Below are 17,713 nucleotides of genomic sequence, written 5' to 3'. Positions count from 1 at the left end.
CTTCCCCGGCACAGTGTCCCTCCTTGACTACGCCGAATCATCCAATCTGGAAGTGTTTCCGTGTTTTGCACACCTGATGCGGGCGCTGTTACTGGGGAGGGCCGTACGCTTACATACGGTTGTGCCCCGAATTGAGAATCGTTCGGTTTCGCGTCCGCTGAGAGCGCGGGGAAGGGAGTCACAAGCTGGACCCGCGTGGGCATTGCCGCCTACGTGCTGGGTTATGCCGGTACGTCACTACCCTTCTCCGGGCCTCAGTTTCCCCATCTGTAGCACTCCCGGGGCCGCAGTTCCATCCACGTGAGCAAGGATGGATGCACACTGGGTGGCGTAGGTGGCCCGCGCCCCTCTCCTCCCTCCGGGCGCGCTCAGCGTTCCCAAGTCGGGGGACGCCTCCGGGAGGCCCTCCACGCACCGCTCGAGACTCACAAGGTGACCTCCAGCTAACAGCGGCGGCTCAGGGGATTCCCAGGTTTGCCCCAATTAACCTCGCCGGGGCCGCAGCCGGGCGGGCCCCCGCCCCTCCCTCGCGCCCTCCTCCCGCACGCCGGCCCCTCTTCCCCCCACCCCGCCTCCCGCCTCCCGGCCCCGCCCGCCCGCCCACCCGCGCGGCGCATGCGCCGCCCGCCGAGCGTGTTTTTATAAAAGTCCAGCTTCAGCCAGAAACTTCACAGTCTGTTGTTGGCTGCGGCAGCAGGTAGCAAAGTGACCCCGACGGCTTGGGTGCTCCGGTAGCCACGGCGGCCGGAGGGCGAGCAGTTACCATGGAGGAGCTCCATGTAAGTCCGGTTTCGACCTGATTTGTTACGCGCACAAACCCGAAAACTTAGGGCGCGACCCCCCTCGGAGCGAGCAGAGGCGAGCGGAGCGTGGGAGGGGCCGGTCCCGGGAGAAGGAGCGTGCAAGGGAGTTTCCGTGCGCGTGGCTACCCGGGAGGACCCGGCAGGATTGGAATCGTTGGCTCCGTAGGGAGAGGAGGAGAGATGCGCGTGTCTCCCCCTGCAGCCTGCGGCGCGCGCTGGGCCGGCCCCGCTTGCAGACCCCGGAACGTCCCGTACAGCAGCGGGCGCGCGCCGTCCCGGACTCGGCCCGAGGCTGTCGGGGGCGGGGGGTGGAGGGCGGCGCGCGGGGCTGAGTGCCCAGGGCGGGGACCGCGCCCCTTGTTAATCTCAGGCGCAGGCTGCGGGGGGCGCCCCTGCGGGGGGCGCGCGGGCCCTACGCTCTGCACAGCCCGCGGGGCTGCGTCAGGACCCCCGCCGGCGAGCAGAGGGGCAGAGGCGGGCGTCTGAGCCTCGGCCCCGGGCACCGACGGCGGAGCGCGAGGGCGCAGCAGGCCCCGCAGGTGTGCGCGGCGGGGCGCGCGGGAGGCTGCGAGGGCACCTGGGCTGCGCGTGCTTGCGGCGCGCACGGGCAGGTGCAAGTGGGGAGACCGTTTGGCCCTCGCCGATCCCAAATGCGCTGTTGAGCCGTTGGTGGTTTCCTGGAGACTTTTGAAAACCCCTTACCAGGAAGGCTTTTCGTTTCCCCCGGCGGCGCGCGATTCAAAGGCTGTTGGGGGAGACGCCCATTCTCTCCCCAACACCCTGTGAGCCTGCCCTTGGCGAGGTGCTGGGCGAGACCCGGGAGCCGCGGCGCCCGCTGGTGGGCGTGGGCGCGGGGCAGGCGCGGAGGGAGGGGGTCCGCCCCCCCCGGCCTCAGGGCGCCCCCCGCCCCGAGGCTTCCAGCTGCAGACCTCCGACCCCATTTACTGGGTCAGTGGCGGGGTGGGAAGCGGCCCGGGAGGGTGAGGAAATGAAACTCGGGGCGAGGACCATGAGTGCAGACCCCGTGACCTTCCCCTCCCAGTAAATCGCCGCGCTCCGCAACGTCCCAGACGCGCCAGGAGGTAGACGGGTCGGGCGGAGAGACCCGCGCCAGGAGCGCAAGCCCCAGGCGCTGTGCGCGTCCGCACCCTCTTCTACCCGCCCTGCTCAGCACCCCAAGCGCCACGGATCCTTCCTTTGAGGCTGTATCCTCCTTCCCCACTACATGTTGCTTGAAGTAGGTTGGTTTGTGTTTAGATGCACGAGGGGAAGGCAATGTTTTGTGCCTTAGGAGAAAGTTTTGAGCACCCCCCCCCCCACCCCATGCTCATTCTTTCCCTTTTCCCTATCCTGGGGAAACCTTCGTATAGAAAATTAATCCCAGCTCCTCGGAACTCAAGCTGCTGTTCCCACTCCTCGCCTGCCCCCCACCCCCACCCCACCTCTCCCACTCCCTAGGGCGCACAGTCTAGGAGTGGCTTCTTTGTGTTTTGTTTTGGTATTTTCCCTCCCAAGGTTCCCCCCCCCCCCAGTGGGTGGGGTAGAAGAGTTAGCAAAGATGTGACTTTCAAACACTCAGAATCTCAGCGCCCTTTTGTTCTAAACAAAGAATTTTGTAATTGGTTCTACTTAAGAAGGATATAACAAGTGACTCTGGGGAAGATGAGGAGGAGGGTTGCAGGAATCTATAACAATTCTCTTGTGCCCTTCCACTCACTACTTCATCCAAAGCAGAATGTCCTGAAGAAGCCTGGGCTGACTCGGGTTTTATAAATTACTTTTTAAAAATCACAGAAACATTTCTTTTTAAATTTGGAGAATGCCAGCTGAACTAGAAAGTTAACATCCCTTCCCTTGCCTCTTTTGCAGATATACCCTTCAGATAACTACACAGAAGAGGACTTGGGCTCAGGCGACTATGACTCCATGAAGGAACCCTGCTTCCGGGAGGAAAATGCTCACTTCAACCGTATCTTTCTGCCCACAGTCTACTCCATCATCTTCTTGACTGGCATAGTGGGCAATGGATTGGTCATCCTGGTCATGGGTTACCAGAAGAAACTGAGAAGCATGACAGACAAGTATAGACTGCACCTGTCTGTGGCAGACCTCCTCTTTGTCCTCACACTTCCCTTCTGGGCAGTTGAGGCTGTGGCAAACTGGTACTTCGGGAATTTCCTGTGCAAGGCAGTCCATGTCATCTATACTGTCAACCTCTATAGCAGTGTCCTCATCCTGGCCTTCATCAGTCTGGACCGGTACTTGGCTATTGTCCATGCCACCAACAGTCAGAGGCCAAGGAAGCTGTTGGCGGAAAAGGTGGTCTACGTTGGCGTCTGGATACCTGCTCTCCTGTTGACTATTCCCGATTTTATCTTTGCCAATGTCAGGGAGGCAGATGAGAGGTATATCTGTGACCGCTTCTATCCCAATGACTCCTGGTTGGTGGTGTTCCAGTTTCAGCACATAATGGTTGGCCTTATCCTGCCGGGTATCGTCATCCTGTCCTGCTACTGCATTATCATCTCCAAGCTGTCCCACTCGAAGGGCTACCAGAAGCGCAAGGCTCTCAAGACCACAGTCATCCTCATCCTTGCTTTCTTTGCCTGCTGGCTGCCCTACTACATTGGGATCAGCATCGATTCCTTTATCCTTCTGGAAATCATCAAGCAAGGATGTGAGTTTGAGAAAACTGTGCACAAGTGGATTTCCATCACTGAGGCCCTAGCCTTTTTCCACTGTTGCCTGAACCCCATCCTCTACGCCTTCCTTGGAGCCAAATTTAAAACCTCTGCCCAGCATGCACTCACCTCTGTGAGCAGAGGGTCCAGCCTCAAGATCCTTTCCAAAGGGAAGCGGGGAGGACATTCTTCTGTTTCAACTGAGTCGGAGTCTTCAAGTTTTCACTCCAGCTAACAATGATCTCAAAGACTTGTATACATTAAAGAACTCTTTTTTTTGTTACACATTTTTTCAGATATAAAAGACTGACCGATACTGTACAGTTTTTATTGACTGTTGGATTTTTTCTTGTGTTACTTTAGTTTTTGTGAGGTTTAATTGACTTATTTATATAAATATTTTTTGTTGTTGTTTTTCATGTGGATGAGTGTCTGTAGGCAGGACCTATTGCCAAGTTCTTAGTTGCTGTATGTCTGGTTGTAGGACTGTAGAAAAGGGAACTGAACATTCCAGAGTGTGTAGTGAATCACTTAAGCTAGAAATGATCCTCAGCTGTTTGTACATAAATAATCTCTCCATTCCAGTGGAACATTTTCTTTTTCCTGTTCTTAAATGGTTTGGTTACACTATGTGATTTTGCTGTAGAAGGTGGCACTTACAACCAAAGCCTGCAGTAGTATAGAAATGATGGTTTTTCAGTTTTCTCAAGTGGACTGATTTCAGCACCTTCAATGTACAGTCTTGTATTAAGTTGTTAATAAAAGTTCGTGATAAACTTACTCAGTGTTATGTTCTGATTTCTGTTGACATTCCTTTGGCTAACAGAAGTCAAAAATAATAACATATTTATGGCATATCAGGTCCTATCCTAGCTGTTGTAATATTTTACTTAACCCTTATCACAATTATATGATAGGAACTCTGACTCAATTATTAACAACAGAACTACAGTTTGTAGAGCAGGAAACTGAGGCACAGAAAGCCCAAGTGACCAGATTAAAGGCATGGTAAGTAGCATAGCCAGTATCCCAAACCAGGGAATCCTGTCTTCAAAATCTGAAGTCTCAACCACTTTCAACTCCTAGACATTTAGAAACATCCAGCCAGTTCCTATTCCTATGAAAAATAATCTTTTGAAGGGAAAATGTATGTTAAGGAGAAAAGGGATGCAATACCATGTTTTAGATTTTACTAGGACTGACCCCTTGTATGATCCAGGTCTGTGCTGTGCCAAGCACAGTATGCTTTTTCTCATCTGATTCTTTCCATCTAGATTCCATCATTCCCTTTTCACAAAGGAACGGAGATGCATAGGCTTTCCATAACTTGCACTTTCAAGGGGACAAACCAGTTGATTCCATTCATCCTTCCAGCCTGTGCTCTTAACCATACCACTATCGTTCCCCAGAACACCTGGTCATAAATCAACTGAACTGTTATTGAAAATAAAGCCAAAAGTGAATGTTTTCTTCATAAAATTAACCATGCCAAAAATACCCTCCTTGCAATATCTTCTATGCAAATCTCAACATTATATTGCAACACCTAGCACCTCAAGGGTTTAACCAAGCAGACGAAAGTTAAATTGGTGCTTTCAGAGCTCAGAAGAAAGGTCCACTGAACCAAGCTCCTCACTGCTCATATTTTGCACAAGATTTTGGAGTCTTACATAATAACACCCATAGCTATTTACACTACCATTGTGCAAGCCCTAGGCTCTTGAGTAAATTTCAGCTCTGGTCTCCATTTAAAGATAATTTCTAAACTATATAGCAGCCGTACCTATCTCATTTTGGAACACAAACAGGGCACTCCAGGCATGCACTCAAAGATAATAACCAGGATATAATCAAGGCAATATTTGGTCTACTTTTCATAATTGTTTCTGGCACAGAAAATCTATTTTGGAGGAAAAATTGCAATGTATTATCTTTCTGAGGCAAATCACATTTGTTGAAGGCAAATTATAGATCCTGTGAAGGGAAATAACTTAATTACTTAAAATAGAATCCAATTTGGCTGTACATTTCTGCTGCAGTCTATGGATCTGGAATAATTCAGAGTGGTATTCCTATTCCACTTGAGAACACAATTAGATTTTATATAGGAAATTATCTTGAGGTTTCTTGGTTTTCCCTGCGAAGCCTAATTGGATCACCCTTCATTTAAGCATAGTTTTACATGTACCCTTTGGAAGGCTTAGTCTTAAAACCATGACCATTGTAAAAGACTTCACTTGAACTTTCTCCATAAATATTTATCCTTGAGACAATAGAAGAAATCCTTGGAAGGAATTTGCTTTCTTTCTCATCTTGGCTTGAAACCTAGTCACCCCAGATTCCTCTCCTTTACCCTGGAGTCACAACAAAAGGAACCAAGCTGAAACAAAATTCCCAGTGTCACCAGTCTTAATGGGTATTTCATTCTCCCTTGGAACAAAGGTGGAATAACTCTTTTTAAAAAAGAAAAAAAGGTTTGTCTCTCTCCTTGCCCTGAAAGCCCCACCCCCCATCATTCTCTGTCCCCACCACACCATGTTCCAAGTGGCTCCAAAGCATTCCCTGTGTGGTGGTTTGTTCGACAATGCTGGGAAACCCAGTCTGCTAGCCAGCCCTCACATGAAGTAGCTGATTGTTCCCTCTCCTCATCCCTTATGAATGGGGCCCTTGAAGGTCAGTAATGTAGATCCAGTTGTATAATGGAAGCTAAAATATTTAAATTGTATGCATGCTGCCACAAATGGCATAAATATGACATCTGAGTTATTAATAACATTAAGCCTGTGACTGGGGAGGAAAGAAGATGTTTTTATCTTGCAAAGCCTTTGTTTTCATAAAATGCCACTTGGCAATTCACCTCCCCCTACTGGGGGCTTCTCAGTCTCCTTTTGTGGTTATACCTATGTTAAAATAATAATTCTGGGGGACTCTTTTAATAGGAAACTCTACAGGTTTTATTTTAACAATCTAACAAGCTTGATTTTCTCCAAGCTTATTGTAAGATAGTAAAGGCTCCACAAACAGAATTGAGTTGTCATTATGTCCATGTAATACTCACTGAAGAGGCGGAGGGACCACTGGAGACAAAATTCACATTACCTTAGAAAATAATCTAGGCATCCTCCAACACTTAAAAATTTGACATTGCAGCGTGGCATCGTTGGGATGTACCCAGCCCACTTTGAGGAGGTCTCCACTTGGCTGTCAATGTGGCTTAGCCAGTCAGTGCTGGAGATCCAAAAGTTAGCCAGAGGAATGACCTTTCCATGAGCACAGCCCAAGAGAAACGTTGTTGAAATGAATCCTTTCAAAGCAGCAAGCTCTCAACTGGGGCAGGGTAGAACCTGCGGGAGGGGAAGACAGGGGGAGGAGGTGGTGGCAGGGGTCACTCCCCCAAGAAATATTTGGTAAACTCTGGAAATATTTTGGTGATTATACTGGGATGGGTGGGTAGGTGGGTAGGTAAAGTGCTACTGGCATCTAGTGGGTAGGGGGCAGGGATGCTGCTAAACATTCTACAATTATCCAGCCCAAAGTGCCCAGAATACTCAAATTGAGAATGTTTTTTCAAGATGAGCGCCACAGGATGATAATAATTATGAAAATAAGGATATATCCAAACAATATAATCCCATGATATTATCAATGGACAAAGTTCCAAGGTCTCCCTTCAGCACCTCTATCTGGTCTCACTTCAATGCATTCTCATTCCCCCTTACTCAACACACCATTCTCTTCCACCTTTACTTCTTCATCATCTTGCTATAATGAACATGTCTTTCTGTCTTCTTCTCTCATGCTATGCTAGGAAGGCACCCCACAAAGGGAAATAAATGGTAAAGGGTGACTGCTGCAGATTCTCTAGCTTCCACCCAATATCTGTCTCCCCAAAGACCACAATTTACTCAGCTAATCCTCACCATAGTCTGCGACTCAATTTGGAACACATCCCACATTGCTCCTTTTATTTAAAAAAAAATAAACAAGGAATGATGAGGTACCAGGCCATTGCTCCATTGTCTACAAGTGATTTGGATTAATTTAAAGCAATCCCATTAAGTCCAACAATTAAAATCTAAAACCTTCTGAAAATCCTTCTTTCAACTGAAAATGCAAACTGTTTGCAGGCTGAGTTGAGGGATCCACAATGTTAAGAAGTCATACAAGGAGGAAGGATTTTTCAAAATCAAACAAATAGAAGTGCTCAACCAAACCATACCAGGTGCTGGATGTTTATCTGGTAGAGCCAGTCCACGATTAAATAGATTTACATATTACAGTTCAATTAACTAGAACCCAACTCATCAACACTCTTAATTAAAGGGAATTACTTCCTCATATTTGACTCTGTCAGAAGGAAGGTAATATTTATTGAGAGCTAACTGAACTCCAGGCACACTCATCCATGTGCTCCTCAGAAAAGCCCTACCAGTTAAGTATTACTCTCTCCATTTTCAGGCAGGAACACAAAGAAATTAAAATACAATAATGGGGTTATGTTCTTTCCCCTGTGCATACTATAAATGGCACTGAAGCAGAACCAAACATGTTCTGAGGCACATCCTCAAGTTCTCAATATCTTCAGTTCAAATGACTATCTTTTTTAGGTTGACTTCTACGTGATATCAAAAACAGTTATCACTCACCTTGAGGGCTTCCTACATACAAGGTACTTTGATTATTTAATCTTCATGACCACCATATGTAGTAGGTATTATCATTTCACTGTTTTACAGATGGAGAAACTGAGGCAAAATTTATTCAACATCATGTAGGTATGAGGTAAAACCCGGATTTGAACACAGGCAGGCTGACACCAGTGTGTGCCTTCTTAAGCGCTACAGTAACTTCATTATCTTCTATCATGTTATCCAAGGTAATACCATGAGCTCAAAAAGATCCTCTGTGTTCTTCAATCCTCTTCAGGGTTCAGTAATAGACACTTGTATGATTATACTTTGTAAAGCAACAGAGCAGATACTGATTTTTTTTTAAAGATTTTATTTAGTTAGTTAGTTATTTGAGAGAGCGAGATCATGAGCAGGAGGAGAGAGAAGGGTAGGGAGAGAGGAAGAGGAAGAGGGACAAGCAGACTTCCCAATGAGCTGGGGCCCACATGGGGCTCAATCCCAGGACCACAAAACCATGACCTGAGCCAAAGTCAGACGCTTAACCAACTGAGCCACGCAGGTGCCCCCAGAGACTGATATTTTAGAAAGAGTTTCACTATTAGTCATTGAAATAAAATAGGGTTAAGTGCCTGGCACATAGTAGGAGCTCAATAAACATTTGTTGAATGAGTGAATGAATGAACACCCATGAATTTCTATTCCTAAGAGCACACCATATTCTAAGTATTCTGATTAATGTTGGCATGTGACTTGACCTCCTTCCTTCATTCTTTCAGGCATTCTTTAATTGAACCATTTATTGAACAGTACCCTGGGCCAAGCAGGTATGAAAGTTACTCAGTGTAGAGGAAGATATAATCCTTTGGTGTTCTAGATAAGCTGGAAAGATAGCTAAAGTACTCCCAGACTTTCCATACTGCCTTACATTTTAAGATATCAAAGTTTCTACCTGCCCACCCTATTTTCCTATTATATGATACCCCCTCACTCCCAGTCTTGCTTCCACTGATTCTCCATTTAGGGAAGAGCAGATCCCTGCCCACCTCACAAGCTGGGTTAGCAGCTCCCAATCCTGGTCTTCCTGTGTCACCAGCTAAAGGCTGGCCGGCTGTTCACGTCATGAGGATAAGAGCAGAAATTCTGTCAAACCATAGGATACAGGAAAGAGCCCTAAAGGCAGTTTCTTGGCCTTCTGTCCATAGGAGACAACTTGTTAGGCCCCTGGGATTGAGGAAGGATTCAAGACCATCACTTTGGGCCACATCCTACTTCCTCTGGCAAGCCTGCTCAGTCTCTTATCAGTCCAAAGTGAGCTTTTCCATCCCAAATTCTTAGCTCATGAAGTCTGTAGTGTGTAAACTAGCACAAATAAAAGGCTTTTGCAAAGATAAAAGCAGCTATTGTATGTTATTACAGTTATTCTTTTTTTCATTCTGAAAACAAACTTTGCTTCTTAACTGGTGTAATGTCTTAAGTGCAGAGAACTTTGCACTCTAACATAGTTAATTCATAGATTTGATTTGATGAAAAAATAATCAGATTCCATAAGGTTGTGCCAGTGTTAGCTAAAATTATATAAGGTTAGCTCAGTTGGTTAGAACTTGATGTATCTAAAGCCAGGATCAAGGGTGAGTCCCACTGGGACCATCTTTAAAGTAATGGTACACATGGATGCAAGGACAATGTCTATCTTGTTTATAGCTATATCTCCAGTCTCTAGAACAGGAGTGGAAAGCTTTTTCTGTAAAGGCCCAGACAGTAAGTATTTTAGCCCTAGAAGGCCATACAGTTTCCATCATAATTACTCAATTCTGCCATTGCAGCAGGAAAGCATCCAGACACAATACATAAATGAATGAGCATGGCTGTGTTCCAATAAAACTTTACTTGTGGACACTGAAATTTGAATTTCATATGCCTTTTAAGTATCATAGAATATTATTCTTCCTTTAATTTTTTCAACAATTTTATAAAAATGTAAAAACTATTCTTTGCTCTCAGGCTATGAAAAACAGGTGGCGGGAATCCTTGGGTGGCTCAGCGGTTTAGCGCCTGCCTTTGGCCCAGGGCGTGATCCTGGAGTCCTGGGATCGAATCCCACATCCGGCTCCCTGCACGGAGCCTGCTTCTCCCTCTGCCTGTGTCTCTGCCTCTGTGTGTGTGTGTGTGTGTGTGTGTGTGTGTGTCTCATGAATAAATAAATAAAAATCTTAGAAAGAAAGAAGAAAGGAAAGAAAGGAAAGAAAGGAAAGAAAGAAAGAAAGAAAGAAAGAAAGAAAGAAAGAAGAAAGAAAGAAAAGAAAGAAAGAAGAAAGAAAGAAAGGTGGTAGGTCAAATCTGACCTGCAGACTACAGTTTGCGGACACCAGGTCTAAACAATGCTTAATATACAGTAGAGAAGTTCAATAAACATGAATGAATAAGTGAAACTCTAAATATAGGAAAGTTTACTCTTTAAGCTTAAGAAGCCAAGAAGAAACCCAGTGAACCAGGGACCTTTAACTATTTGCAAAAATATCACACTTATCACTTACAAAGCACTTTGCCATTCACAAAATGCTTCCATGGGTGGGACATGAGTCTGTATGCTGGTTTGTGCCATATTGGTTGGCAAGATCCTGCTGCCTTACTAGGTCTATTATTTAGGAAAGAAAGGTCTGGGATAACAGAGTTGCCTTTTTATCCACTTTTGTGCTGTACTGCCCTCATCTCTCAGAGTGTGGGTAAAGATGGCATCTCCTTTTATAACTCCCTGCAGCAAGAACAATGACCACTCACAGATGAACACTGAGGTGCTGACTAACCTTTCAGGGGTGGGGGGCTGGGGGTGTGAGGCGGTGAGCAGCACAAGTTTCCTCCTTCAAAATGATAATCACAGTCACAACTTTTGGCAGCAGCTACTGAGTTAGTAAATAGGACAAAAGAAAAAGCCATAATCCAACTGCAATGAATAGTGTTTCACAGCTACAAAAGCCCAAGAAAAATCAATGGTGCAGAAAGCATTTTTGGACTTCACCCCAGCTTGCGGGGGTACTGGGGATAGTTCTGCTCTTCCCTTTTAGGCTTTAGGTGCCTCATGGGAATGTCAGAATTAATCTCCAAGTGGCTGCCACTGTTATGTCACTTACTAAAAATGTCCTCAAATGAACTTCCTCACTTTATAGAATGTTCTTTCCAAGGTGGGAAGCCCAATGGCTGTCTCAGACGAGAAGACTCCGAAAAGCTGAAGCAACTTTAAAGTACTTTCTGTTTTATTTTTACTTTATTTTTTTAAAGATTTTATTTATTTATTTGACAGAGAGAGAGCACAAGCAGGGGGAACAACAGAGGGAGAGGGAGAAGCTCAGCAGAGCTTCTCTGCTTAGCAGAGAGCCCAACATGGGGCTGGGATCATGACCTGAGCTGAAGGCAGCTGCTTAACTGACTGAGCCACCCAGGCACCCCTAAAGCACTTTCTGTTTTAAAGAGCAGTTTCTGTTATATCTGCATGACAATATAAAAATGACTGCTCGGTCACCTTGGTCCAGAATGAAGGAAGACAAGCTATACTGGCTAAAGTGGCCTTGTAAAAAAAATCCCTGACTAAGCCAAAACCTTATCAGTATGGAGTAAAAACAAAAGAGAGAGAGAGAAAGAGAGAGAGAGATGTGGGAGAAATAATAAATAAAATGAGAAAGAACATAAAGTACCAATTCATAAAAGAGGAAATAAAAGTGATAAACAAAAATATGAGGAAATGTTCAACCTCACTGGCAACCAAATAAATAAAAAGCAAAACATCAACACACTACTTCTCACTTATCAAACTAGCAAACATTTTCAAAGTAGTGATGTCCCAAGTCTAAGAGTCCAGTGACCCAGGCATCACTGAAGGCTGTGGGTCAGACGCAAATGGGCCATACCCTTCTAAAGTCCCTGCACATGCACTGGGAGCTGTGATGCTCATTCCATTTGACACAGAGAGACCATCTCTGGACATTTAATTTCAGGAAACAACCCTAAATATTAAAAATGTTATGTGCACAAAGTTGAGTTTTTCATTTAGAATTAAAAAGGCAGGAAGTTGAATAAATACCTGGCATCAAAATGAGGATTAAGAAAGCTATGGTGAATCCACTCACTGGAATATAATCTAGCTTCTTAAACGTTTACACAGGCTGCTGGAAAACATTTATGATGTGTGAAATGAAAGAAGCAAGTTACAAAATTGTGCATGCTATCTGGTTATAAATGTTTTTTTTTTTTGTTATAAATGTTTTTTAAAGTCTATGCATATGAAAAAAATAAAACTATGCAGTGGAAAAACAAAAACAAAAACAAAAAAGTCTATGCATATGAGCACTGGGTGTTATATAAGACTGATGAATCACTGAACTCTAACCTCTGAAATGAATAAGACATTATGCATTAATTAATTGAGTTCAAATAAGTTTCTTAAAAAATTAAAAAATAAGCATAATCTTTTAAAAAGTCTATGCATATGAAAAAAGATAAATTAAAATGTTATTAACAGTAGTGAAGCCATAGGCTTTTCAGCGATGTGTGAATCTTGATTTTTCTGTATTTTTAAAATTTATTATAATGAATAATGAAAAGATAATCAGCTTGTTTTAAAAGGTGTAGAGCAGGGAAGAAGGAAATGTACAAGCTCCTTCCTAGGCTATAAACACTCCAAGATAGGAACTCAGTCTTTTCCTTTTTTTTTTTTTTAATTAGTCAGGCCCAAGTAGGTGCTAAATATGTAAACAAATCAAAATCTAAGCCTGTAGTAAATGCCTCAAGGTTACAAAATCAAAATGCTAAGGACAAGCAATCAAAAACAGCCAACAAGCTTTATAAGGTATAGCCAATCAAATAACTTCCTCTCTTTGTTTCTGCATCTTTTCTATAGAAGTCTTTCTCCCAGCTCCTATCAAGGAATGTTCTAAACCACTTCTGTTCATGCTACTCTATTCCAATCCATTTTTGCTCAAAGAAAATCTTACACTTTTTAATATGCCTCAGTTTATCTTTTAACAGTTTGATAATTTTTTTAAAAATCAGACAAGTACCTTACTCTCAAGGTATTTAGAATCTAGTAGTAGAATTTACTAGTAGCAAGAAATCTTAACATTATATTCCCAAAAGAGTGTTTGATATACTCCAATGGGGTTTTTTAAGATTATTTATTTATTTATTTACTTGAGAGAGAGAGCAAAAGAGATCACAGAGGGAGACAGGGAAGAAGAAGCAGACTCCCCACTGAGCAGGGAGCCCAACTCAGTGCTCAATCCTAGATCATGACCTGAGATCCTGACTTGAGATCCTGAGATCATGAACTGAGCCGAAGGCAGAGGCTTAATAGACTGAGCCACCCAGAAGCCCCTGATATAATCCAGTGCTTCTGAATTGACAGTCATGATGTCAAGAAAGAGTTCTAGAGAATTCTACAAGTAGAGGAGAATGGTTGCCACAGGCCAAACTGTGCTTATGGTGAGCAAAGTGGTTACAAATCAATACATAGTTATGGCACCATCTTTACAAGGCTGGCCTGTTAAGGCTCTCATAGGTATCTGGGGTCTCTCAAAAGACTTCTCCCAGGGAGGTCAAGTCTTTCAAAATCCACAGGAAAGTAAACATACTAGAAAACCCTAAAGGAAATCTCTAAAAGCTTTAGGCATTCATACATGACGGCAATGCCGTGGGGCCTGAAATGGGAACAATGTGTAAGTGGTCAACCCTAAATACTCCATTTTTGTATTGTATTAGAAAGGAAATGTCATGTTAGGGAAGAACTTCCTTCATTCTAATAAGTCCCCAAAATATAGTGGCACACAACAATGGTGGTTTACAGCATGGAACATAATGCAAGTTTTGGAGGTGGGAAATGCCAGCAGAAAAAGACCAATGTTCACTTTTGTGGAGAGCATACCACAAGTCTTTTTTATTATGTGAGATAGGTTTGGGAATCAGATAGACAGCAGGGACCAGAAAGGAAAAATTAACATTCTTCCTATGATTAAATGAAATTAATATTTCAATGAGTAATAATTTTTTATAATTTGTATTTTTCTGGGAAACAAATTGTCCTACTATGTACATAATGTATGTAAATTCTCTTCAGAGGTGCCTGGGTGGCTCAATTGGTTAAGCATCTGCCTTCAACTCAGGTTATGTTCCTAAGGGTCTTGGGATAGAGCCCCAAATTGGGGGGGGCGGGGGCCAAGTTCCCTGCTCAGTGGGGAGTCTGCTTCTGCCTCTCCTTCTGCCCCTCCCCACCCTGCTTTTGCTCTCTCTCTCTCTCTCAAACAAATAAAAATTTTAAAAACAAAAGTTCTTTCCAAAAAAAATATATTTTAATGAGAAAGATACTATCTGGTTAGATTTAGATTTTAAATTTACATGTAAAGAAATTCCCATTGGTAGTTTCAGGCATATGGTCATTTATGAGTTGTAACTTTTTTTATGATGTGTGATGTACTTGGTCAAGCATTACAAGTATATCCAGGAATTACCAAAGAATTTTAGCCTTATACCTCATTGTCTGCTTTTTAGATACACTTATATAATTCTTTGGCTATAAATCAGACATTTGTCTTGTTTCATATAATTTTTATTTTTCATATTATTTTATTGTATTTTATTTCTATTTCTATTTGCATCCAAAACAAAGTAAAGCTTAAACCAAAGAATTGCTTATTGGCACATTTTTACAGGTCTCTGTTATGGGCTCTAGATTGTACTCCCCAAAATTCATATGTTGAAGCCCTAACTCCCAGTACCCCAGAATGTGACTATATTTAGAGATGGGCTCTTTAAAGAGGTAACTGAGTTAAAACCAGATCTCTGTAGGCTCTCATCCATGACTGGTGTCTTTATGAAGAAATTAAGGCACAGACCCTCACAGAGGAAAGACCATGTGAAGATACAAAGAGAAGATGGCCATTTACAAGCTAACAAGAAAGACCTCAGAAGAAACTAATACTGCTGACACCTTGATTTCAGACTTCCAGCCACCAAAATCATAAGAAAATTGATTTCTGTTATTTAAGCCACCCAGTCTTTGGCTTTTTGTTATAGCATCCATATCAAACTAATACAGTCTATATAAAATGCTATTATAATATGTCTTGTTCTTGTATCTTTTATTTAATATAAACAGGAAAAATGGTTCTTAAAGTATATATTCAATCACTTAACAAATATTCATCAAGCATCTACTGTGTGTCAAGTATTGGGATGTGACAGTAACAAACAAAAATCTCAGGTTTTTTGGAGCTTACAGATTAGTAAACTGTAAAAAGACAATTCTTCTGGAATTATTCTTCATTTCAGAAATAGGCCTTATACATTGAGCAACTAAAAATATTTTTTTTAAAGATTTTATTCATTTATTCATGAGAGGCAGAGACACAGGCAGAGGGAGAAGCAGGCTCCATGCAAGGACTCCATCAATCCGGGACTCCAGGATCATGCCCTGGGCCAAAGGCAGACGCTCAACCACTGAGCCACCCAGGCGTCCCAAAAATATTTTTTTTAAGATTTTATTTATTTATTCATGAGAGACACAGAGACACATGTCTCTCTCTCTGGGAGAGACAGAGACACAGACAGAGGGAGAAGCAGGTTCTGTGCAGGAGCCCAACGGGGGACTCGATCCCAGATCACCAGGATCAGGCCCTGGGCCAAAGGCAGTGCTAAAGAGCAACTAAAAATCTTCAGAGAGAATGAGCTAGGAAAGGAAAATTGAAAAATCAAAATAAATAAATAAAACCCTAACATTGCATCTTATATGATTATATTACTGGAAGCCCTCTATGTTGGTTGGATGTTTTGGGAAGCAGATCCTCAGAGAGGGTTAGGAAGGCAATAAGTCTATTAGAAGGAATAGCCTATGAAAGGTCAAAGGGAAAAAAAGGGAATTGGGAAGAGAAAGCCTTCAGACTGCAATCTTAGGGAGGAAGCAGGATTGGGAAGAGAGAGCCTCAGACCACAGTGCGGACCCAACAAAGGCTTGGTCAACCCAAATGGAAGCTCCAGAGGAAAAGGCATCTAGTAGAAAAGCCCCACATTGGGCAGAATCAGCCAGGACCTGGCATTCTGACCATGCTCTATCATTTGCTGGGAGCTGCTTGGGAAGAGCCAGCATAGTGGCCTCTGCTAGAGAGCTTGGGTGTGGCCTAAAGGCACTCATAGCTGGAAACTGTCAGCTAACTGGGCTCAAGAGTTCTTTCTTGAAGGAAGTTCTGAACAACACCTTCATGGCTACTACAGCCCTCAAAAGGTAAAATAGTAACCTGGTTTTTTGAGAGGCTTCTTAAAGTCAAGCAATTTCTTTACTCTTTTTTTTCTTTCAAGATTTGATTAAAATTATAGTTATTTATTTATTTATTTATTTATTTATTTATTTATTTATTTATGATAGAGAGAGAGAGAGAGAGGCAGAGACACAGGCAGAGGGAGAAGCAGGCTCCATGAACCGGAAGCCCGACGTGGGATTTGATCCCGGGTCTCCAGGATCGCGCCCTCAGCCAAAGGCAGGCACCAAACCGCTACGCCACCCAGGGATCCCCAAAATTATAGTTTTTTAACATATAGTGTAGTATTAATTTCAGGGGTAGCATTTCATGATTCGTCACTTGCACATACCACCCAGTGCTCATTATAACAACTCCTCTCTTTAATGCCCATCACCCAGTTATCCTATCCCCATACCTCCTCCCCTCCAACAACCCTCAGTTTGTTCTCTATTGTCGGGAGTCTCATAATTTGCCTCTCTCTGTTTTTATCTTATTTTGTTTTTCCTTTCCTTCCCATTATGTTTATCTGTTTCTTAAATTCCATATATGAGTGAATCGTATGGTATCTATCCTTCTCTGACTTTTTTACTTAGTATAATATACCCTAGTTCTATCCATGTTGTTGCAAATGGCAAGATTTAAGTCTTTTTAATGGCTGGGTAATATTCCAGTGTGTGTGTGTGTGTGTGTGTGTGTGTGTGTGTGTTTGTGTACACCCCACATCTTCTTTATCCATTCATCAGTCAATGTACATTTGGGCTCTATTATTGATAATCCTGCTATAAACATTTGGATGCACATGCTCCTTTGAATTATTATGTTTGTATCCTTTGGATAAAAACCTAGTAGTGCAATTGGTGAGTCAATCAGTAGCTCTATTTTTAACTTTTTGAGGAACAGTCATACTGTTTTTTAGAGTGACTGTACCAGTTTGCATTCCCACCAGCAGTCTAAGAAGGTTCCCCTTTCTCTACATCCTTGCTAACATCTACTGTTTCTTGCTCTTAAAACATAAGAATGTCTCTCAATAAACATTTTAATAGCCCAAATCAAGGTCTTTAAGGAAATATATTTTTAATATCCAATATAAACTGCCAAATACTTATATAATGGGAAGATTTATTTTTTTTTAATTTTTATTTATTTATGATAGTCACACAGAGAGAGAGAGAGAGAGAGAGAGGCAGAGACACAGGCAGAGGGAGAAGCAGGCTCCATGCACCAGGAGCCCGATGTGGGATTCGATCCAGGGTCTCCCGGAGCGTTCCCTGGGCCAAAGGCAGGCGCCAAACTGCTGCGCCACCCAGGGATCCCACTGC

The 17,713-nt window shown here is 43.3% G+C and overlaps 1 protein-coding gene across 1 annotated transcript; it reads left to right on the top strand.

The window, feature by feature from the left end:
• Window positions 1-643: 643 nt before the first annotated feature.
• CXCR4 (C-X-C motif chemokine receptor 4) lies at window positions 644-4,264 on the top strand. Its single transcript, XM_041739308.1, has 2 exons — window positions 644-779; window positions 2,673-4,264. Exons 1-2 carry the CDS (start codon window positions 765-767, stop codon window positions 3,717-3,719), a joined length of 1,062 nt encoding a protein of 353 aa, XP_041595242.1. The 5' UTR covers window positions 644-764; the 3' UTR covers window positions 3,720-4,264.
• Window positions 4,265-17,713: the final 13,449 nt, after the last annotated feature.

Source organism: Vulpes lagopus, chromosome 24 (genome assembly GCF_018345385.1).
Source record: "Vulpes lagopus strain Blue_001 chromosome 24, ASM1834538v1, whole genome shotgun sequence".
Classification (NCBI taxonomy): Eukaryota; Metazoa; Chordata; class Mammalia; order Carnivora; family Canidae; genus Vulpes; species Vulpes lagopus.
The sequence above is the reverse complement of the archived record's forward strand: the minus strand, read 5'-3'. Positions and strand labels throughout refer to the sequence as shown.